General features: G+C 49.5%; 1 protein-coding gene across 1 annotated transcript in view; it reads right to left on the bottom strand.

The window, feature by feature from the left end:
• ANK1 (ankyrin 1) overlaps nucleotides 1–23609 on the bottom strand; it is a 130762-nt gene that overhangs the window by 73879 nt on the left and 33274 nt on the right. Inside the window, exon 2 of the mRNA XM_040643221.1 lies at nucleotides 20215–20316. Within this exon, the coding sequence (XP_040499155.1) occupies nucleotides 20215–20316 (102 nt within the window). The remainder of the gene's footprint in view (nucleotides 1–20214; nucleotides 20317–23609) is intronic.

Genomic DNA, 23609 nt, shown 5'->3' with positions numbered 1-23609 from the left:
TGTCTGACAGTTCAATTGTGGGGTGCGGGTGGGGAGAACCAACACTGTCCGTGCCCAACTGGCAGTCCACAGGAGCAGAACTCTCCCTGACCGCAGAAAGGTCCAGCTGTACGTGCTGAGGGTTGAGAGAAGGTTTTACTTGGCACTCTCGCATGTCCCACCTTCTGATCCTTGCACTTAAGATGCCTGGAAACTTCCTGGCAAAAGCTGACTTCAAAGAGTGCAACTTAGAGCCACACATAATTCCAACAATATGATGAAACTCATCTCGCTTCCAGTGATGAGCAGATCTTGGCTCCATATGGAAGAGGATTTTAGTCAATCAGCACTCCCTGTGCTCTACTGCTGTGTTTTCTTCCTCCGCCTCCTCCTTGCCCACCAGCCATTCCCCTTTCTTCTCCCATTCCTTCCTGTCTCCTGTTTCAGTCAACGCTGTTCTAGCACATTGCCTTTCAGGGGATGCCCCGCAGCCACTGCAGGCTCTGGCTAACAAAAAAGACCCTCACCACCACAGTGGAAGGACTTCGCTCCTGACGGTGTGACTCGGGCAGCCCCACCACGTGCCCCTGAAATCCCCACTCTCCCTTTGTGTCTGAGCATTCAGGACCAACGAATGCTCATGGCAAGCGACAGCCCTGCCCACGGGAGCGCCAAACCCCAGCAGTCAGCTTCAGGAGATTCCTGTTAAAACACAAATATTCTATCTGGGAGTGGCAGTGCATTAATCCCTAACAGGTGAGTCCTGTTGCTTTGCTAATACTGGCAGAGGAAGTAATGAGGAAACACTGAAATAAGGAGAGAGAGGACAGGTACCTCAGGATGGGAGAATGGAAGGTATCTAAAACTCTCTTTACATTGGGGCCTTGAACAGGGAAAATACAACAGGTGCCTGGGGTGTCAGAAAAAGGAGGAAGTGGGCTCTGAAGGGAACTTCACTGCATTTCCATTCAATTAGGCCCTCCCCGCACCCCCAAACATGCAGAGTGCAGTGGACCAAATCTTTGCATGTCAGCACAGCCAGCTTGGCCGGGTGTGTGGGGGGGTTGGGGGGCGATGGGAGGGCCCTCTCACGCAACATTCCCTCATGCAAATGCCTAGAAATCACCGTGAGATGTTCTCCTCTTGCAGACTGCATACACCATTAAATGCAGCGTACAAGCGGTGTGAATTATTCACACCCCAGTGTGAGCGGGCTTATCCGATAAAGGCTGGGCCCTGTCACGTTTGATAACAGAAAGGGAGACATCGGATCTGTGAGAACAGGAATCTGGGGGAGGGAGAAGAACGCTGGGTGGCAGTAAACCAGTTCCCCTCCAATCAATTTGCAAAACACAAATTCGCTGAAAAGCAATCCGTCCAGGGACTGGGGCTATGGAAGCCTGGAGCCCCTCCCTGCAGCTTCAGGCCCTCAGCTCTACCCCAGGGCAGGTCTGCACAGGAGCCCCTCCTCCCTCACTGTGCTTTGCCATCCCCTCTGGAAACCCAGCAGTGTTCTGGAAGGTTCCCTGCAATTGCTCAGGACTCTGGCTGGTGTCTGCGGCTGCCGCAGTGTGCTTCCCACAGGGGACTCAGCTGTGGCGGCAGGGAGAGTGGCATGGTGCTGACGGCTGTGGTTTTAGTGCTAGCTCGGGCAGCACGGTCCCCTCCCATGAGCAGTCGCGGCTCCCGAACGCCTCAAAGCTGGGGAGCTGGCAAGTCAACAAGGAAAACACCTAAGTTGACTGCTAATGCTCCAGGGTGTCTTGTTCCTGCTCTTTGGAGCCCGTGTCAGCATCTCCATCCAGAGGGATTCTAGACGTCCTGTGTGCCCAGGGAATGGAGTGGAATGAGATGTCAGGCTCCCTGAACACTGAAGAAATCAAGGTCTGGGGTAGTCAAACGACCAGCCAAGGTCACACATCCTTTCTAGGGCACAGCCACATACAAAATAAATCTGGATTTCCCAAGAAAAAAAGGGCTTGGGGTTTTTTTGTTGGTGGTGGTTTTTGTTGTTGTTTTTGCCCTTAGGAAGTAGTATGTTTCCATCAGAGGATAAAAGCCCATTTCTCCTTGTTTTGCTCACCAGGCAGCTCAGCACGAACCCTCAGTCACAATCACTCATACGGGTCTGTCACGGCCACTATAGCTTGATATCCAGAATTTTCTTTGCCCTGATCCACAGAAAGTCCCTCTCTTTCCCTCCCTGCATCACAGGCCTCCCTCTGAAAGCTACACTCTTGGCAGAAGGCGTCACACAAAAGGGACCATCTGAACGGATCTGTGTCTTAAATTGTGTAACTCAGCTTCCATCCCAGATCCTGGATCAATGTTCTCTTTCTTCTTTATGACTTTGTATTTTTCTGACTCTATTTTTAATTTGTTTGTTTGCTCTCAGCATAGTCACCCGAAGTCACTTTCCAGTCTATCACTGTGGTGATCTGAATCCAATGCCCTCCTCAGAGCCACAGAACCATGCTCCATCTGGCGTAGCTGTCACATGCAAGATGCCTATGACATGCATAGGAGATACGCGAGAAGGCCCGGAACTCACCGCAGAACAAGATCACCTACGGAACACGGCAGGACCGAACACTTGTCTCAGCCACACTTGGAGTCATAGAGTTACCGAACGCGAGCATTTCCTTACTCCAGTTCAGACAGAACTTACTGAGAACCTAGTCCGTGCCTGGCACCACACTAGAGATGAATAAGACACAGACCCTTATCCTTGAAGATCTCAATTTAGTAGAGGCAACAGATGCATTAAAAATAAGTGCAAGATAATGTGAAAATGCCCAAAATGGCATGCACGAGATTAGAAGCAGCACGGAGAAGAAAGGAGCTGCTCTGACAAGAGGGTCAGGGAATCTTCCCGGAGGCCTTTTCAAGGCAACCTGGGCACAGGCAGGGTACAAGTTCATTAACGATGGCAAGATGAGAAGCTGTTTCTGAGTTTAAATTCTAATCCCATGAGCTAAAATTGCAGAGACAATGCTCCCAGCCCTTCTCACCTAGTGCCCTCCCCTTCTATCCAGGAAGCATCCTAATTCAAGAGAGGCACAAACACCCAGACCCCCAGCAGCAAGTTTTCTCCAGCAACTGGCCTCAGCAGGCGGACAGCTGGTCACCCTCCAGCAGCTAAAGTCGCTGAATGCCTGAAAACTAATTTACGGCACATATACAGTAAGGAACTTGTACAACTGTCTTATTAAATGCATTACTAGAGGGGCCTGGGTGGCTCAGTCAGTTAAGTGTCTGACTCAGGGTCTCAGGGCTGTGAGATCGAGCCCCATGTCCGGCTCCATGTGGAGTCTCCTTAAGATTCTTTCCATCTCCCTCTCCCTCCCCCTCCTCTTCTTCCCCTGCTCTCTCTCTCTCAAGTAAATATAAATAAAATCTTCAAAAAGATGCATTACTAGCCAATACAAGAGATCACTTCCAGTATTTCAAAGATGAAATGAACCACAGAGATGAACCATAAATGCCATCTCTTCAAAACCAGGATCCGTGTGTTTTATTTTAGTTAACTCAAATTTACGTTGTTTACTGAAAGGAAAAAGTAAGCCGCTGAAACTTGCCCTGCATTTTTTCGCCACTCGAGCTACCTTACCCAGCCCCTCCTCTTGATGTTGAACAGCAGACAGACTGCTGAGGGGGATGATGGGGAAAGTCACGTATTTCATATCTCACGTAACTGGGTATAGAAGGTAAGCAACAAGGAGGTGGAGGAGTATGAGAGTAAATGCTTCAGTTAAATGAGAAGCTGGGGAGCAAAGCATTAACTACTTGTGGCCATTTTTTAACCATATGCCTTCCTTGGGAAAACACCAGCTTGCTAGATTCCTCTTCCTAGAGATTCCTCCTTCGGAGTCTCTAATTGCATGTATATTCGGTTAACTGACATTGTCCCACAGCTCTTGGCTGCTCAGTTCTGTTTTCTCTTTGCCTATTCTTTTTTCTCTGTTGTGTCAATTTTGATCATTTCTATGGATTTATCTTCAAGTTCTTTGATGCCTTCCTCATCTGTGACCAATCTACTGATGAGCCTATTAAAGAAATCCCTCATTGCCAAAAAACTGGTTTTTTTAATTTCTAGCATTTCACTTGATTCTTTTTCCATCTTTCTGCTGAAATTCTTCATCTGTCCATGAATATTGTCCACCTTTTCTACTAGATCCTTTACCACATTAATCACAGTTATTGTAAAGACCATCTGATAGTTCCAACATCCAGGTCATCTCTGAGTCTCCTTCTATTGATTGCTTTGCCTCCTGACAACGGCTTTGTTTTTCTCTTATGTGCATGCGTGCATGTGTGTTGACTTAGGTTAGTTGACTTAGGCTTGAGTTTTGTTACCTTCAGTGCACTAAAGCTTTCAAATTCCTCTAGATGGAGGCTTCTGCTACCTTAAGCTTAGAGTAGGAGCCACGGTGCTGGAGGGATTCCTGCACTGCTGATCTCCCCTCAGCTATCAGCCAGCCCTGCATGCCTGTACCTCAGCTGGGGTCTTTCTCCATGCTTCTGCCCCCTTCCCAGCAGTAACATGCTCTGCCTTGTCGTGGGGCAGGAGGGCAACAGGGAAGCACTCCTTTGTCTTGGCCCAGACTTAGTCTTACAAACAATACCACAAACGGTCTTGCACCTGGACCTCAAAGGGGGGATTCTTGTTTTAAGCATTCTTTCCCCTCGTCTCTGTGGCAGCAAGACCTACCTTGTCTTTATACTTGGTCTTGGGTGGGAGTTTCTTGCTCCTCTCCAGCAGAAGCAGACCTCTGTTCATTATTGGTACAAGACCATGTTGGGGCCAGGCCAGTCTCCTGCCCTCCTCCAGGTGAACCAGGGTTTTGCCTCTACCTTCCCTGCAGCACCGCTGGGTCTTTGCTGTGTCCTAGGGCGGAGGTAGTTTGTTTCTATTCCTCCCCCGAACAATGGATTTTTGCCTATGGTCTGAAGGTGAGAGGGTTTGTTTTTCCTTCACATGAGGGAAGAATCTGGGGAAGCAGGCAAGGCTTTTTCTGTTCCTGCCTCTACCTCTTCCTCCAAAGCCACCAAGTAACTCCTGTATTCCCCTGCCCTCCTGAGGGACTCTCTCTGGTCTTCTGACTTATCCTAATATGTCTCACGAACACCCACCGGAGGCCTATGGTTTCAGACACACTGCAGTCCACACTGACCTTTAAGAATTTGTTAAAGATTTTGGCTTGCATAATAGCTGCTTCTTTCTCCCGTACTCTGCCACAGCCACTCTTTGGAGGGGCTTACTCCCCTTCGGAATTCAGTTAACTTGGTTGCACAATGTGATCTCAGCCCTCTGAAGGGCTCAGGACAAATTATAATTTTGTAAATTGTCCAGGCCTTTCTTATTGTTAGGGTAGGAACAATGTTCTTAGAAGCTCTTTACATCCTACGTAGTCCCTATACTACGCCTCTAAAGACGCCTGACCTCATATGATATCATTTCACATGGCCCTAATAGGGCAGACAACCCTTTTATGATCTTGTTTGGCAAATGTGTTCAAGCCAAGCACACATACCTAGAGTTTTTCATCTGCCTCTGCTCTTTTTCAGGTAAAACGTCAACTTAGAGGATTTTTCTGAGAAGCAATCTGTCCAACAGGAGGGGGAGAAGTTCTCAGCCAGGCGGTGTTTCTTTTAACATTTTTAAGAAGGAAAAAAAAAGTCACATTCAGCCTGAATGATTTAATTTGGAGTATTTTCTTGTACCAACTGTGAGAAATTCCATTGGCAAAATACACAATTCCAGACATTTGTTCTCAGTAAATTGTTCCTCTGTTTAGCATCTCTGATTGCCCCAATTACACTAATTGATTTCTAAATGTACAAATACAGTAGACATGTCACAAGGAATTTAACTCTTCTCCTGTCCAATGCAGAGAATGGTTTCAGATTGAAAAGCTATGGAGTCCTGAAATGCGAGATCTCTTTGAAAACTGCAAGAACATCTCGAAAGCTGCTGCTTACCTTCCCATGTGGATACGCACTCTTCCACCTCCTTTTCTCACAGCTGTTTATTTTACCCACTAACATGGCTGGCCCCCACGCCCACAGAGCAGGCAGCCCCAGGTTGTGTCCTGAGGACCTTGAGGCCCACCTCCTCCTTCCACCTCCACCACATGTTCTGAAACTTATTATTTCAGTCCCCCATTCTCTTTATTTGAGCCAAGCAGCGTGTTTCTGGAGGACTTAAGCTAATATGCTAATGTGGTATCCAGGAAGCATGACTTTTTTTAATCATGAACAACTTCTGGTTCGACTCATCAGATTAGTTAGTTGTCATCCGGCCAGGCCCAGAGGCAATGGAGCACTGGCCAGGGGAAGTTTTGATGGGGACGGAAAGGACTGGGATCTTGGTAAAAATAAGCCCAGAGCAGTGGCAGAGAAAGGCAAGAAGTCTGAGGACCCGAGAATGAACAAAAAGAGGGGTGGGGGAGAGGGGCTTCTAAGTAACACTGCCTTCATGCAACACTCCCTTTACTCATACGGTCAGTAAAGGTTAATGGTTAATTGGTCAATTGGTCAATTGGTTAATCAGAAGATCTTGCCCATAATAAGGATAAGGATGTAGACAGAGAGGGTCATACACCTCGGTTTTTATACTTACTGTCCCACTTTCCTATTCAATCTGGCTTCCCTGTTAGTTTGTTCTATCTGTCCAGAGAAGATCAGGATTCAACTCTACGTTACAGAAGTTTAATTTTCCAAATAGCACCCAGCCCGTACACCTGTGACTTCAAACTGCTGTATTATCAATCCTTTTGTGGAGCAAAATCACTGACATTATATATTTGGAAGTCTGCAGCCCTGAAACAGAACAGGAAATAAGAATCTAAACAGGGTTTGTGGAGAGAAAAAAAAGGATTGCCATTCCTACTCCAAATCCTGAGACTGATGAGAAAGAAAGAGGAAGGGAAGAAAGAAAGGCAGACTATGGAAACCAGAGGCAGAGAGGGTGAGGACCAAACGAAGTGGTAGAAAAGGAAAGAGAGGGTGGCTATCACTACAGTCTGACTACATGAGGGAGTGAATGAAGATGCTGGCCAAAAAATCACTGGAACACTATAAATTTTTATTCCTTTCTCCAAATTGCCTGCATTAAATTTTCAGCCAAAACAGAAATGAGATAAAAAAATGAACGGAAGTTTTCCCACCTTCCCTTCTGTTGCTTTTGCCTTCCCTCCCGTCCCAGCTCAGAGATGTCAGCGTCTGAGGCAGCAGGGCAGGGAACCAGAAGGGGGGCCCTGCAGAGCTGCAGGCAGCAGTGTGTCAGCTCTGAGAAAGAGCAGAGGGCTGCTTCAGTGCTTGGGAGATTGTTACACTGAGCAAACAAGTCAATACACCGAGGAAGATGAATGTCAGTGGGAGTCAGGATCCTCACTGTCTGAAGGGACTTACAAACGCGAAAGAGGAAGACCTAGAAAGAACTCTGAGGTGTTGGACTAGACCTGGAAGTATTGACATGATCTCATGGATTTAAAAAATATACATACATACATAGATGCAGAACTCGATGTAGTTGTATGGACACACACACGACAACCAGTAGCAATGAGCACATCAAGTGACCAGATTGTGGTGTCTAAATACCACCCACCACTCAAAGGAACCTTGGAAAAATGGCTGATCCAAAAGTACAAAACCACCTCGGGACAACAGGTTCCAGAAAGGAAGGAAATGCTCAAAGAACGATGAGGGCGTGCTGAAGAACAAAGAAGCCAGACTACTGAGTGCTTCCACTAGCCTCATTTAGACTTGAACATCAAAATAAATCATGAGAGCATTGGTTTATAACCTATCAAATAAAGTAGGAGCCCACGAGTCTAAACAGGTATAAACAAAGAATGAAAAAAAAAATCAATGAGGGAGGAGGAAAAGCCAGCTAATAAATGTAGTAGGAATGACAGAGATGGAGAATCACTCTCTGGAACCATCACAGTGGCAGCTGATAAGGCAGAAGGTGTCAATGTATGCCAAGGTTGGTGGCTGGAACTTTGATGAAGAACAGGACATTGGCATTATATCAGAATATCCCCCACACACACACAAAATACTGATCAGTGACAAAGGGAAAAATCAATGACACCAACAGATAACCAAGGCTAACATCAGCAGGGGTGGAAAGGGGGCAGATTTCTGGGGTATTCCTACTAAGGCTGCGCTACCTTGGTCTGGCCATAAGGAAACATCAGCAGACACACAGTTGAGGTTCCAACTACAAAATGGAAACTGTTGGAAACATGCAAGACAGGCAAAGACTTGAGGAGGCATTCCAGACTGAAGGAGACTGATGAGAAATGACAACTAAATACAGTCTGGAGAGACCCTAAGAACAGAGGAAGAGAGAGAACTGGGGAGCTTGGGAGCAGGCAGGAAGGGAAGGAGAGAGGGGGAAGACTGGGGGAGAGGCAGGGAGGTAGGGTGGAGGAGCAAAAAGGGAGGGAAGGAAGGAGAGGGAGAGCAACTTCTCATTATCTGGACAGTTGGCAACATTTTAATGGGGTCTGTAGATGGTTGTGTTGCATCAATGCTGATTTCCTGCTTTGGAGGCCTGCAGGGTAGTTATGTGGGAAAGTGTCCTTACTTTTGAGTGGTACACACTGGAATGTCTAGGGGTGATGGGGAATGACATCATACATAGAACATATTATAGATAAACAGGCAGGAAGAGCAAATGCAGTAAAATGATAACAGTCTAGGCGACAGAGATGTGAGAATTCTTTGTATTATTCTCACAACTTTTTTTTACACATTCAAAAGTATTTACAATTTTAGCAAAGACAGCGGGAGGTAGGAGGAAGTAGTGGTAGATGAGAAGAGGCTGTGGGGGGAGCAACCACTGTGGTGAGGAACTCTGGGCTCTGGCTGTGGTGGGAGAGGGTGGGGGGCCTTTAGGTTCCTGCGTGCCTATGGACTCAGAGCCAGAAATGAGTTGAGCACACAGACCCTCCTGCTTCTGAAGGACCCGTGAGGCAGGAGTCTTACTGGAGGTCTGAGATTAATCCACAATGGAAGACCCAGAGTCACCCCACCAGACCGCCCGGCATGGAAACCAGCGGATGGGGAAGCCTCTTCCGGCGGCCAGGTGTCACCTCCCACAGGGCCATCCCCCCTGCTGCCTCTGTCTCACCCAGCTAGCCGATGGCTCCCCAGAGACCGCTTGGTGGGAAAGGTCTGATAAAAATATAGGATCCTGAAATCCAATCAACCAGAAGCCAGGCAGAGCTGAAGCAATGACCATAATCCTGGTGGAAAATCACCCCGATCTCCTTTGTCAGCTCGTCCTTGTCCCGGGACCGACCAGAGTGGTACAAGAGGAACAGAAATTTCGAGATGGCGCACGCTCAGAAGCGGGTGGCGCCGATGGAAACGAGCAAGACCAGCTCCGGGCGCTTGGCCCTCCTCCGCTTCATTCCAACCTAGATTTAGCTCTCCTACCCACGCAGCTAAGATCCAGTGTACTAGGTATTCACGAAGAGGGAAAACACTTGAATGGTTTTCATTATCTTAAAAAAAAAAATGGGGAAGAAAAAAAAGAAACCCACGCTAGTCAGAGCCCTGAGAGGAGATGAGTCAACCCGGATCACCTTCTCTCTACGCCGGGGACACAAGGTGCACACCCCCCCCCACCCCCGCACTGAGCAGCTCCGTGGCAGATCCATCCGCTGCAGGGGCTGAAGGCCTCCCGGGAGCCTGGAGCAGGAAGTGTGAGCTCAAGTTAATGAGAGACAGGGACGCTGAAATTCAGCTCAGCAGCTAAGAATATCTCCTGTGGACTAGAAAGAGTTTCCATGTCCGAGACCTTGGCATTCCTTTAAAAAGATAACAAGAGCCAGACCTTCAGAAGAAGGGCAGTGGGGGGGGGGGGTCAAAGGACAGAGCACTGGAGAAGGAGGTGAGGCCTCTAAGCTGTCCCGGTGTGTGCCCTCACCTCTAGGGCCTCAGTCTCTGTATTTTCAAAATGACAGAATTGCCCTAATCCTCTGGCTTCCCCCTAATTCCACAGTAAAACAATTCAACATCTCTCAGAAAACAGTTAAGATGTGTGTGCAGAGAGGCACAGAAGAAGGTATGAGAAGAGTCACACCTCATTATTTACAGTGATTTTGGGGAGTGGGGGCATACAGGGAAATTTACAGAAAACTTACATATTTTCATATGGTGTAAATTTTTATTTTTTAAAAAGATTTTATTTATTTATTCGAGAGAGAGTGAGTGAGGGAAGGAGCAGGGGGAGGGGCAGAGGGAGAGGGAGAAGCAGACTCGTCCCTGAGCAGGGAACCCAAGCTGGGCTCAATCCCGGGACTCCGGGATCATGACCCGAGCTGAAGGCAGACGCTTAACACAGAGTAACCCAGGTGTCCCAGTGTAAATTTTTAAACAACTATCATGAAGTCATTTTGTTGCTAAATTAAAAATCACAAAACAGTTAAAATCAGGACACAGGTGTCAAAAACATCTATAGCAAAAAATTCATAATCAAATGAGAATAATCCCAGGCAAATTCACATGCATCGTCTATTTCAATGAGAAAGAACTGGAATTGTTAATTGTGTTTAGCATTTCCTATAATACCCAGAGAAGCAAATCTTCCTTTGAGGCCCAGATCGAATGTCATTTTTCTCTGGGACTTTTCCTGTCCCTTTCTCTTTGCCACACCGCGCCCTGTTTCCAGCTTCTCAAAAGTGAATTGCTCTCTCAACCGTGTCCCCAAGGCACCCGGGGATAATCTATCAAGGCCCTCATCCCGTGAAATTGCTTTTATCTGCTCCCGTGTCTGTGTCTCTCAAAGTAGGACTTTCTTCGGTTCCTATGTGTTCCTCACCTTCGGATGGTAGGTCCTACCATGGGGCCTGGCCCAGGGCGCGCGCTCCACAAGGATTCGTGCCTTCGAATGCACCCTCGTGCACCCTGACACACGCACAGAGTTATCTTGTTTTCTCAGTCTCTATAGACTACGCGTATCACATCTGTTCTTCATACTGTAAATCCATAGCAATCGAAGCCTAAAGTGGAGCGTGGAGGATGCACGCTCCTTAAAATATCTTCTAGATCATTCTTTTTTTTTTTTTAAGATTTTATTTATTTATTCGACAGAGATAGAGACAGCCAACGAGAGAGGGAACACAAGCAGGGGGAGTTGGAGAGGAAGAAGCAGGCCCATAGCGGAGGAGCCTGATGTGGGGCTCGATCCCAGAATGCCGGGATCACGCCCTGAGCCGAAGGCAGACGCTTAACCGCTGTGCCACTCAGGCGCCCCTCTTCTAGATCATTCTTAACGAAGCCATTCACCCTTTTCCTGGTCCCTAGGATTCCAGAGACGTCCCTGGTCATGTCACTGAACTGGTGAGTCAAGTCTTCCTTAACCGAGAAGGAATGCAAACTGAAAATGAAAGCAGCTCAGGGAGGGCCTCCCAGAAGAGTAACGGGCCCTGCTGCCCGGCTCAGCTCTGCAGCTGACACACAGGACAGAGACCTGGGCTGGGAGCTGGGAGCCCCGGCCCTTGTTCTGGAAGACTCTTGCCCTCTTTGCCTCTCTCAAGGGTGAAGTGAGGTCATGCTGGGGAACGGCTGGGGAAAGCAGAGACACTGCGGAGCTGGGATCTGTGATTATTAAACACCGTGGGTCACTCTGACTCATGACAAGTCATCAACGCACTTTAAAACTACAAATTAGTCATGACAATCACCCAGATGAACATCGAATAGTTTATTTCGGCTGAGATGCAAAAGCAATTTACCTATTTAAATTAATTCAGGGGATGGGGGTGTTCAGTCCCAACTTTTTCACTAAATGCCTTTTCTAGGAGGAACCAAAACTTCCGAAGAACCCGTAGTACCGGGCCCAGGGGAATCTGGTTGCTTCTCTTGTTTGCGCACGGCAGAGCGCCCCTGTCCCACATGGGGGCTGCAGTCTACACTCTCTCCCTCCCTTCAATGCTATCCCAGAGCTGCACCATGGTAGCAAGTTTTAAGAGGCTCGATGTTCCCATACTATCCTATGGGGAGGCTTTCTGTGTGAGTTGGGGGTGGTGACAAACAGAGTCAGGGGACTGAGTGCCATCTCTGTCTGTCAACAGTTCCTAAGAAAAAGATGACAGAGAAAAGTAACAGACTCCATATCCACACTGACCTAGCGGTAACCTCCTTGGTTGACCACCATCTTCACCTTCTTTTTTTTTTCTTAGATTTTATTTATTTACTTGTTGTAGAGAGGGAGCGAGCACAAGCAGGGGGAGCAGCAGGTAGAGGGAGAAGCAGGCTCCCTGATGAGCAGGGAGCCCGATGCGGGACTTGATCCTAGGACCCTGGAATCATGACCTGAGCTGAAGGCCGACGCTTAACCGACTGAGCCACCCAGGCGCTCCGCATCCTCACCTTCTTTCACTTCATTTATCCCAACATCACCGATCTCCCTGCTGCTCGTGTCCTCCACCACTCCTGCCTTTGCATGGTTCTTCCTTCCCACTGCAACTCCACGTTCCCGTTTGTCTACCTGGCAAACTCCTATTCTTCCTTCAAAGCCTCTCTGACTCCTTGGCATTTTAGCCACTCCCCAGACGAGCAGCAATGTGGGAGTAGGCACCCGGATTTACTCTGCTCTGAGTAGCCTGCTCCTACTGGAGCTCCTACTGGAGCAGCTCAACAGACGTTTGTTCAGTGAATGCGTCACTGATGGAAACATCCTGAGCCCGTCCTGGCTGGCACTTGTGACCCTCAACTATAACCTTCTATTTACAAGCTGGACTTGCTTTCCCAACCTCTGAGTTCTTCAAGAGAAGGGGATGAATGAAGTTAGTCTCTTGCAAGGAGCTCGGGTCATTCCTTAGAAGTGCTCGATCCACGCTTGCGGAATAAATGAAGTTGCAGAGAAACAAGACGGTCTTCTTACCACCAGCTCATGGAATCCAAACTCATAAAGCTCGGAAGATATTCCAGGTAACCTCCAGACCTCAGCTTTCTGAGTTATAAAGTGAGAGTCGAACGTCATGACCTCCTCTTGGCTCTAAGGCTCTTTAATTTAGAAAGGTAGCAATCGTCACAATCGCCAGAGCCCAACAAATCCTGATGAAAAGACCTGGCATGCGGCCACTGTGGAAAAGATTCCTCTCGAGCAGAAACTCTTGGTACAGGTGCTCCATTTATAGAAATGCCTAAAACCCTTTACCTTCAAGATAAACCAGTACCCAGCAGCGATGGGCTTCATGTGGAAGGCGCATGTGGAAACTTAGAGAACATCGATGGAACGTGCATGGTTTCCCACGCCCTTGTTGGTTGTGCGTTACACTGGAAATCCCTTGTGTTTGCATGATCATTCTGCTGCTCGAGCTTCTGATACTTCAGCAACTATGGCCGCATACTTGACTGCTGGGGCTGGTGCCAGCGTTGGAACCACCAGCATGCAAGAGAGTCATTGTCCCTAAGAACGACTATTTCACCATGCTCTTAGAAGTGACAGCACTCAGGGGTGTCTGGGTGGCTAAGTTGGTTAAGCGTCCGACTCTCGGTTTCAGCTCAGGTCATGATCTCAGGCGCTGTGCTGAGCATGGAGCCTGCTTAAGATTCTCTTTCTCTCTCTCTTTCCCCTTCTCAAAAAAAATTTTTAATTTCATTAAAAAAAAAAAAACGACAGCACTCAGATGGGCTAAGTGTCAAATACATAGCTTGAATCGGTGGGTACAATAGGCTTAGCAGCTGCTGGTTGAATTTATAGAGCACATACTGTATGCCATGCAGAATCCTGATTAGAAGCACCACATAAAACAAAGTCCTCCTACATTTTAGTGAAGGAGACAAGGACAAATGAAGAGACACAGAGAGGCATAGTAAGTCTCATGGTACTCAGCACTGTGGAGATAAATAAGACAGGTCAAGGGGACAGAGGATGCTTGCGATGTTCCAGGAAACCTCTCTTCTACTCTCTGCCTTATGACAGTACTGTAGACATCGAGGCTTCTCTTTTGGGCGTGAAATTTTCTCCTGGGGTCACAAGTAACTTTCTTTCCTATCAGGAAGGCCAACTGAGCCAGGGTTTGTTAGAGTTATAAGAATAGAAGAATGGGGCACCTGGGTGGCTCATTGGTTAAGCGTCTGACTCTTGATATCGGCTCAGGTCCTGATCTCAGGGTCGTGGGATCAAGCCCCACATGGGGCTCCGTGCTCCCCAGAGAGTTAACTTCTTCCTCTCTGTCCCTCCCTCTGCTCCCTGTCTCTCAAACAAATAAATAAAATCTTTCTTAACATTTAAAAAAAAAAGGAATAGAAGAGAAAGCTAAAACAGTGAGGGTGTTTGCCAATGGACTTACAGCTTGTGGTTCCCAGTGGAGCATCTGTGTTCCTGTGTTTACCCGACAATTCTAGGAATTCAGGAAAACAGAGCCTCTGACTTGCTCTCCTCTTCTTTTCTTTTAATTTGGCTAACTGGCAAATATGTAAAGTCAATTGGATCCGCCCAGAAAATATGTGGTTTTTTACTGCTATGGCTCCATAATAAAATATTTTGAGTTGACATAAGTAATAATTCTGGAAATTGGCCATACAGAGCTGGTATTGGTATGCGACACAGCCTGGGCTGAGCAGGTGGACCCCGGCTCCTACACGCCCCTGTGTGGTGTGTGCTGAGACCGCAAATCAGCACGACGACACTCCAAAAGGCTAGGGAGGGAAGTCATCTGGCTTCACCACCTCTGCTATCTCCCCATTATTCCAAGCCTCCGCGTGGCTCTACCTGGTGCATTGCCTCAGCCTCCTAACCAGTCCCCCTGCTTTGGTCTCTGTGCCTCAAGCAACTCTCCACCCAGCAGCCAGGGCTGGCGATCATTTAAAAACTTAAATTGATGCGGCGCCTGGTGGCTCAGTCGTTAAGCGTCTGCCTTCTGCTCACAGCATGATCCCAGGGTCCTGGGATCGAGCCCCGCATCGGTCTCCCTGCTCTGCTGGGAGCCTGCTTCTCCTTCTCTCACTCCCCCTGCTTGTGTTCCCTCTCTCGCTGGCTGTCTCTCTCTCTCCGTTAAATAAATAAATAAAATCTTTAAAGAAAAAAAAACAAACTTAAATTGAATGGAGCATCTCCCGTGTAATATCTTTCAATGGCTTCTCAACATCTTTGGAGTCAAACCTGAGTCCTCACCATGGCCTGCGAGCCTTTGATTTGGCCTCGGCAACTTCAACCACCTCCGCTTTGATCATCCCACTGCAGCTACACTGTCCTTCTTGCTGTTCCCCAAACACCAAGCTTACTCTTGACCCCAGGGCCTTTGCACCTATTTACCCCTCTTCCAGGATTGCTCTTCCCCAGAAACCATGTGGTTCTCCCTTACTTCTTTTGAGTCTCTCAAAAGTCATCTCCTAGAGAGGCCTTCCTTACCTACCCCATCTGCAACAGGCACCTTTACTTTTCTCCTCCATGCTGCCTCTCATTTGCTGACATTATACATTTGCTCATTTTCTTGGTTATGGACTATCTTTTCTACCAGCATATAAATGCCACAAGAGCACAGGCTTTGTCTGTTTTGTCTATCTTGTTTGGTGCCTAGAATAGCAGCTGGCACAAAGTAGGTGTTTAATAAATACACGTGGACCAATCCCCACAAAGACACTGGTGGGATTACGTTCCACATGTCTCTCATCCCTGTTTTCACCAGCCAACGCCAGCATCTGACTTCCTCGAATGCTGAGTGACTTCCAGATATCTATCTTTGGGTTGGACCTCTTATCTGAGTGACAGGCTTAACTATCCCATTGCTCATTATGTAGCTGCACTTAGATTCCTGAAAGACTCCTTAGCAGGATGTCTGCGCAGCCCCGATCTCGTGTCCTCCCCCTTCCACCCCGAGTCCTCCCCAGCGTTCCTCGTCTCAGTGAGCGGTGCCACCCTCCACCCCCTGCACAAGGCAGACATCTGAGGGTCATTCTCAAAGTCTCCTTCCCTACTTTCCCCCATGCCATTCACACCCAGGCCTGTTCACCTTGTTCCATCTCCACAGCCACGACCCTCATCCCAGCTACCGCCATTTCTCTCCCAGGATGACGTGACTGTCTGCAACTGGCCTCCGCTATCTAGCCCTGGGCCCTTCCATCTGTCTTCTACGCAGTGGCCAGCGTGATCCTTCAAAGCACACCTCTGATCACGTCACTCCTGAGCTTGAGTCTGTGGCCCGCTTCCCTCTGCTCTGGGGCTAAAGATCGGGATCCTTAACATGCTTCCATAAGCAGGGTGGATATTCCAGGACACGCAGAAACAGCTGTACCGGCTGCTCAAAGCTGAACTGCCTCCATTCCTCCGAGACACCTGGAATACCTCCGAGAGCCATTGCGTCAAGTGCCCCCCACCCCTGCTGCTCTGGCCACTCTGTCCCTTCCCCCAGATTCTTCCCCTCAGTTAGCAACTGCAGCGAGGCGCAGCAGGTGAACAGCCCCCCCGCCACGCAATGTGGCCCTGGGACACGCTATCCCAGCTGACTGTGGTGACGATCACCCCTGCCTATAGGGCCCAGCAAAATCCCAAATTCTCTGCAGCCTCATCTAGAGCCTCTTACCTCTGCACTGCAGCCACTCTGGCCTTCCTTAAACTTTCTGTGCTTTTTCCTGCCTCAGGGACTTTGCACAGGCTGTTCTCCACGATTGGATTTTTTTCAAGATTTATTTATTTATTTGCGAGAGAGAAAGAGAGCACGCATGCACGAGAACAGGAGGAGGGACAGAGGGAGAGAATCTTCCAGCAAACTCCCGGCTGAGCACCGAGCCCATGGGGCTCAATCTCATGACTTGAGATCATGACCTGAGCCCAAATCAGGAGTCAGATGCCTAAGCGCCTGAGTCATCCAGGTGCCCCTATGATGGGAATGTTCTTCCCTTCCTTCACATCATTAACTTCTACTTGTCCCTTACCTCAACTATTTCTTCCTCATGACAGCCTTCTCTGACTTCCAACTTTAGGGCAAGTCTCATATATGCTCAAAAAATCCTACGCCTCTCCTCCACAGTTCTGAACACACTTCGGTTTGCCTACAATTTATGTGATTATTTAATGAATAGCTCTCACTACCAGTAGACTACAGTTCAGAGAAGATGAGGACTGGGACTTTTCTTTGTGCTATCAAATCCCCGAGGCCTAGCACTCCATCCACGTGTGGAGATAGATGGGAAGACACTGGCTACGTGGGTCTAAAGCCTGCCTATGGCTTGGCTCAATGAAAACGTCAGGCATTCACAGAAAGACACCGGTGCATGCACGTGCGTATATGCGTCCTTATGTGTGAATTTGTTCTTTTCTATAAATATAATAATGACGACGATCAAAATTAGTAGACATAATCCATGCATTAAGGAGGCTGCCCTGAATATTCAGATGTCTCTTACATAAGTCAAGAGTTCCTCTTTTCACACTGCTTAGCGTAATTACTTCCTATTATGGCGAGACACACTTACTCTTTCCACCAAACATACTATTTGAAAGTGTGTTACTTATATAAGGATTAGCATTTGCTGTGTTACTGCTATCACAGGCCACTAGCTCAAAAGATTCAAGCCAAAGCATCCCCTCAACCCACGGCCCCGGGCAGGAGCCTGCTTTTAGTCTCAAAACAATGAAGGCATGTTCTGAGAAGCTAGGGCCAGGCCCCTCATGACGCCAGCCCTGTGAACGCTGTAAGGCACCGGCTCTGTCCCCACGGCAGCACTAATGTGTTTAATGAGGGCGCCGGCTCGGCTCCTATGGCCCCTCCCCCGCCCATTCTTCACTCCGGAGCACAAGGCCAACGGCCCTCCAGGGCCCGCATGAAGCCTGGCGGCGTGGGCTCTTCCCAGGGCCTCCGTCGGCCGCTTCTGCCTCTGCACAGCCACAGAGCAGGAGACTTGAACGCCCCAAGATCCCGGGAGCCAGGCAAGGGGCCCTGGGCATAAGCCAGCCCCGAGGGGCTTTGCAGGACCCCGAATCCTTCCCTTTTCTCCACCCTGACATTCATGTCCGTGCTTGCAGCCGTGTCCTCTCAGAAAGGAGGCCGGGTTTAGCCAGGACCGCAGACACCTTTCTGGGACCGGAGCATCCCTTTGGTGCTTGCAGGGCTCAGCGGTACCTGTCCTTGGCACTGAGCCCACTGGAAATAGTGTCATAAAGTGCAAAAATGCTCGCCGTGTCAAGATGAACCCCAGAGGTGCCCCGAGGAGAGACGCCAGGGGGTCGAGCCAGTGACACCCGGGGCCTCACCAACAGGAGACCAATCAGGACAAAGCCATTTCCCCAGCGTCATCAAAATCTTCCAATTTCACACCGAAAATAAGCCCTGGCTCAAGGCTTATGAGCATTCAGTTGTCCCCATTTCTGCTAAATGGATTCCTCTGAGAGCTGGCATCTTAACCCTTGGAAGGCCTGTGAAGGTTCGGTGCTCCTCGGGCAGAACGACACTGCGGAGAAGCCCTCCTCTGTGTTTCTGCTGCAGAAGCCTCGGAACCTTCCAGGCGGACAGAGAGAGCCATCCCCTTGCCTCTGGGGGGCTGGGACGACACAACTACAGCTGTTTGCGGGGTGCGGTGTTGAAGCCAGGAGCCCCTCTCCTGAGCCGCTCCGATACCAGGACTTGCTCCCTGTCCCATACTTTGCTCCCACATTCTCTTCCCTTGAAAGAAATGGGTTCGCAGGTCCAATCTTTTCCAGAGGCCACGCCTGGGCTCTGTGTGTTTGGTGAGAGTGGCCGCAGATGTCCTCACTGTGTGTCGGTACACTTGGGTGGAGGGCTGGGAGGAAGGGAGGAGGGCTTGCCACCCCTACCCCTCCACAGACTCAAGGCCAGGGCACGTGCTTGTCTCCCCTCTGAAGTTCACTGCCATGGGCTGAACATCACACCTGCTTTTACTTCCTACCTAACACAGCACCTGTTCCGAACTCTCTGATCTTTGAGCTATGAATTTACACCACAGAGGACCAACTGAATCCAAATGGGGTCCTGTCCTAAGATAAAGAGCAAGTGGTATGTTGCATTTTAAGCAGGGTGGAGGGGACAGCGAGGGGACAGGTGGTGAGAAGGCAGGGGGACAGAGGCACATTGCCTTCCGGGAATTTGCCCCTGCCGGCTTGTAAAAGCAATCTAGTGCAGTACGACACGATGAGCCTCGAAGACGCTACACTACATGAAAAGGACTAACACTGTGTCATTGCACCTACAGAAGGGACCTAGACCGTCGGATTCGTAGAGACAGAATGTAGTTGTGGTGGCCAGGGGTGGGGGGCGGCTGGAGTGGGGAGTTAGCGCCTAACAGAGTTTCAGTGCTGCACGACAGACAGCGTTCTGCAGATGGATGGTGGTCATGGTTATAGCACAACATGAATGTACTTTATCCCACTGAGCTGGACACTTAAAAACGGTTAAGATGGTAAATTCCATGATCGTGTATTTCATCACAATTAAAAATAATTTAATGGTTAAAATGGTAAAAAAAAAAAAGGTATGATTGGTAAATGTATTCTAAATTAGAAACTGATTTAGCACATGTACCCCAACAACTTAATTGGCTGGCCAAACCAAACAAACCAAACCAAGGTCATCCAATCCACGAGCCCAAGCTACACCCCTGTTCTCTTTCTAGATGATAGTTTCCTCTCTGTTCAGTCAATTCCTAGACCTTCGCCCCAAACCTGACTCTTTGCCCTCCGATCTGACCTGAACACACGAAGTCTCCTTACCACCCCCACCTGACACCAAACCCACCACTTAGCACCGGGAACCTCCAGAGAAGCCGCTCAAGCCACGGCGGCTCTCAGCCTGAGCCAGACTCGCTTTCGTCCACACCTGACAGAGCAAGGGAGCTGTCATCACGACTTCCTTCTCAGCACAGCGAGAACCCACAAAGGCTGCTAGTGGACAAAGGAGATTTAATGTCACCACTGACACACATCCTTCAAAGGCCCTTCCTCCTGCCCCGTTTCAAAGGCCACATATTCTAAGACCACAGCAGGAACCAAGGCAACTTCTGAGGGAAGAGGCAGCAGGGGATGGAGCCTGGGCTTGGCCCACACTGTGCGGGCATCAGTCCTTCTCCATGGGGCCCTGGACCGCGTCTGGGATGTGAACACCAAGGTTAGGGCCTTCAGCAGGCAGAAACCCTAGGGGATTTTTGAGGTCACTGGGAAAAGGTGAACAGAGGCAGATTAAAGCTGTCAGGAAATAGCAGTGGGCAAGAGCCTCTCTTCAGAGACCATATGCCTGTCCCCATCCCACGTACCTGGTTACAGGTGTTAATGTCTACGCCATTCCGCAGGTGATCCAAAGCTTTGTCCAAGTTCCCTGATCTTGCTGCCCTCAGAAAGCTGGTAGCAGCATCGGCCTGTGAGGAGAAATGGCAGGCTGTGAGTGTGCTCTGTGGTGATGACTTCAAGATCCAATTCAAGCCCTGGGCTGCGAAAAAGGGCCAAAGTCTTGGCCGCAGCCCCTACGCCCTCCTGTTACAGCACTCCGGAGCCCCACCCCCTGCCCGGTGCCCACCGTGGCACCCAGGTGTCGGACGGGCCTAGAGTCCCTGACTAGACCGTTCTCAGGTCTGTAAAGTGAGGCTGCTTTGAGCCCACCGTCCTTTCTCCTTGGTATCTTTATAAAGATACCAAGCAAACCCTCTTGGCTAGGGCCCTGGATGGACCAGTCTTTGAGAGGGACCCCGTTTCAACCACAATCGTTCAGCACTGCCTGGTGTCTTACTGCTTCAGTGTTTCCAAGGGCTCCTCGTTCTTACAGAAGAGCCTATAGCACGTAGCCCCTGACTCTAGGGAGCTGGGGATACAGGCATCATAGGAACCTAACAGGTGTATCTGGGCGCTATTCTGTGGTTTGATTTTTTAACTACACAGCACATAGCACTTACTTACTCTGCACTACGAACCATTATCAGCACTTCACATTTACTATCTGTTCACATACCCGCAGAGATATGCATTTAATACTCATTTTTGAAAACCCCAAGAAGTAAGTAGTATTGTGGTCCCCCTTTTACAGATGAGGAGCCAAGGCTCAGAGAGCCGACGTGACTCGTGCAGAGTCACACAGCAGGCAAGAAGCAGAGCCTGGGCTCAAACGCCCGCAGCCCGCCTCTGAAAGCCGTGAACTTGACCTCCTTGCTCTGCTGCCAACTTAACGTGAGCTTTAGCTGGCAGACGCCCCTCTTGAGCTCTCGTGAATGAGAGTAAAGCAGTTCCTTTCCGTAGCTGCTCTGCCGCCGACACCATGCCCATCAAGACCCCGCCACCAAGAACGTTTGTCTGTACTAAAGCCAGCCAGAGAGAGTGAGAGGCGAGGACAACACAGCCTGCGAGCGCAGACCAGCGTGGCAGAAGAACACTGTTGCAGTGGGGGGCTGGCTCAGAGCAGGAGCCCCGCGCTTCTCGGGCACCTTTGCTCCTCTTCCCTTATCTGCTGGGGGTTAAGGCCTCTCTCCTACCCTTGCTGTGAAGCTGAAAGGAAATAATATAGACTCGATAGTTACTGTATCAGCCCAGGGGCTGAGCTCTGTGCTTGGCACAGGGTGCGTACCCAGGTGGGTAAGGGCGGTCACGTGACACGCCATGAAGCATGTGCCGCCAGTCCTCCAGGAGACCCACCCGTACCTCGTGGTTCCCTCTCCTTTCAAGGATACTCTGGCTCCTTCCTTCACGCTCCCTCCTCAGAGAACGTGCCGTAGTGGGCGAAATGGTGGACCCTACAGATAGCTCTGTGCTCGAATGCCTGGAACCTGGCAATGTCACCTTATTTGGAAAAAGAGCCTTTTCAGATGTACTTAAGTTGTGGGTCTTGAGAGGAGACCCATCTAGATTACCTAGGTTGGCCCTAAATCCACTGACAAGTATCCTTATAAAAGATCCAACAGAACACACGCTCGGAAGAAAACCCGATGGAAAGACGGAGGCAGACATCAGCGCGGTGCGGCCACAAGCCAAGGAAGCCAGCAACCAGCAGAAGCTGGAAGAGGCGAAGAACAGATTTTCCCCGAAAGCCTCCAGAAGGAGCACGGCCCTGCATTACCTTGATTTCAGACCTCTGGCCTCCAGAGAATAAATTTCTGTTTTTAGCCTGCAAGTTTGCGGGGACTTGTTACAGCAGCCACAGGGCGCTAAGACACAGGCTGCCACTGCTCTCCCTGAACACGGTGTCACACACCAGCCCACAGGCAAACCCTGACCCCTCCCCAGAGCCGGGCCACATGCCTCTGCCAATCTAACAGTCAATCCATGGCAGAAAAGACTCCCCAGCCTCACAGACACTGCCTTCACCCCGGAGGGCTGTCCCGCCCCTCCCCTCCCCTCTTGCCACCTCCAGCCTCCAGTCCTGCAGGAGAAGAGCTGCTTCCTTTCTCTGCCTCCCAGCCAACCCCACTCCACCTGCCTTGCCGATCTTTTGAAAGTCCTGATTTCCTGCCAACCCTCTCATATTCCAGGCCCCACATGCCCCCACCCCAGCCCCGTTATAGAAGCTCAAACCCAAGCTCTGCGTCTGCCTGTTCACAACAGACACACACTTGAGGGGGGGCGCCTGGAGGGGGCAGCGCAGTCGCTTTGTGTCCGACTCTTGGTTTTGGCTCAGGTCGTGATCTCAGGGTCCTGGGGTAGAGCCCTGGTTGGGCTGTGCGCTCAGGGTGGAGTCTGCTTAAGACTCTCCCTCCCTTGGGGTGCCCAGGTGGCTCAGTCGGTTAAGCATCTGCCTTCGGCTCAGGTCGTGATCTCGGGGTCCTGGGATCATGCCCTGTGTCGGGCTCCCTGCTCAGTGGGGAGTCTGCTTCTCCTCTCCCACTGCGTGCTGCTCCCCTGCTTGTGCTCTCCCCGACACCCGTCAAATAAAATCTTTAAAAAAATACTGTCTCCCTCCCCCTCCGCCCCCCCAAAATAAATAAACAAATCTTTAAAAACAAAAAACAAAAACACCATACACACACTTGTATCTCACTGCCCCCAACACAGCTGGCAGAAGAATCCCGTTCTCTTTCCTTCTTTCTCCTCCCGTGGCATACGCAGGCTGTCTGCCTCCAGGCCCACACCCAGATTATTCAAGGGAACCTGCAGCCCTTTGACACTCTCATTTGCTAATTCCAATCCAGGTCCACTCGGCTCCTATTTCCTCTATGATGCTGTCCCTGGACACTCAGTGTTTACCATCTTTAAATCTAGAAACAAGAGCTTGATTTTTTATTTTAAAAATGTATCTTAAATACATCTTTCTCTGTCTCCCCAGCCAAACTGTTTACTTCTTGGGTCAGGGACTAGATTTTCTACCTCTTTGGAAATCCTTCAAAGCTTAAAATGTCTGCTAGACCACGATCCCCCTTGGCCAAAAACACAAGGCCCTGAATGTCCCCATTAGCTCCTCGGCTAGGCATCTGTGGTGGGGGAAATATCTCAGAAATGAGGATCACTCTGTTGGTTCCCCAAGAGCTAGTTTCCCAGAGCAATCAGACTCCAGGTTTAATCCATCAGAGAAATGTCTCTTTGTACCTGCCGAATCAGAAAGTCTGTCTGGATTCAACTATTAGGAAAAATACTAAATGATTCCCCAAGAACGACAGTATTTGAGAGACATATCTCCCACCTATCCCACCTACCCACACTACCTTCCGCAGCACAATGATAGGATTCAGGA

This window comes from Ursus maritimus, unplaced genomic scaffold (assembly GCF_017311325.1).
Source record: "Ursus maritimus isolate PB19 unplaced genomic scaffold, ASM1731132v1 scaffold_28, whole genome shotgun sequence".
NCBI classification, from domain to species: Eukaryota; Metazoa; Chordata; class Mammalia; order Carnivora; family Ursidae; genus Ursus; species Ursus maritimus.
The sequence above is the reverse complement of the archived record's forward strand: the minus strand, read 5'-3'. Positions and strand labels throughout refer to the sequence as shown.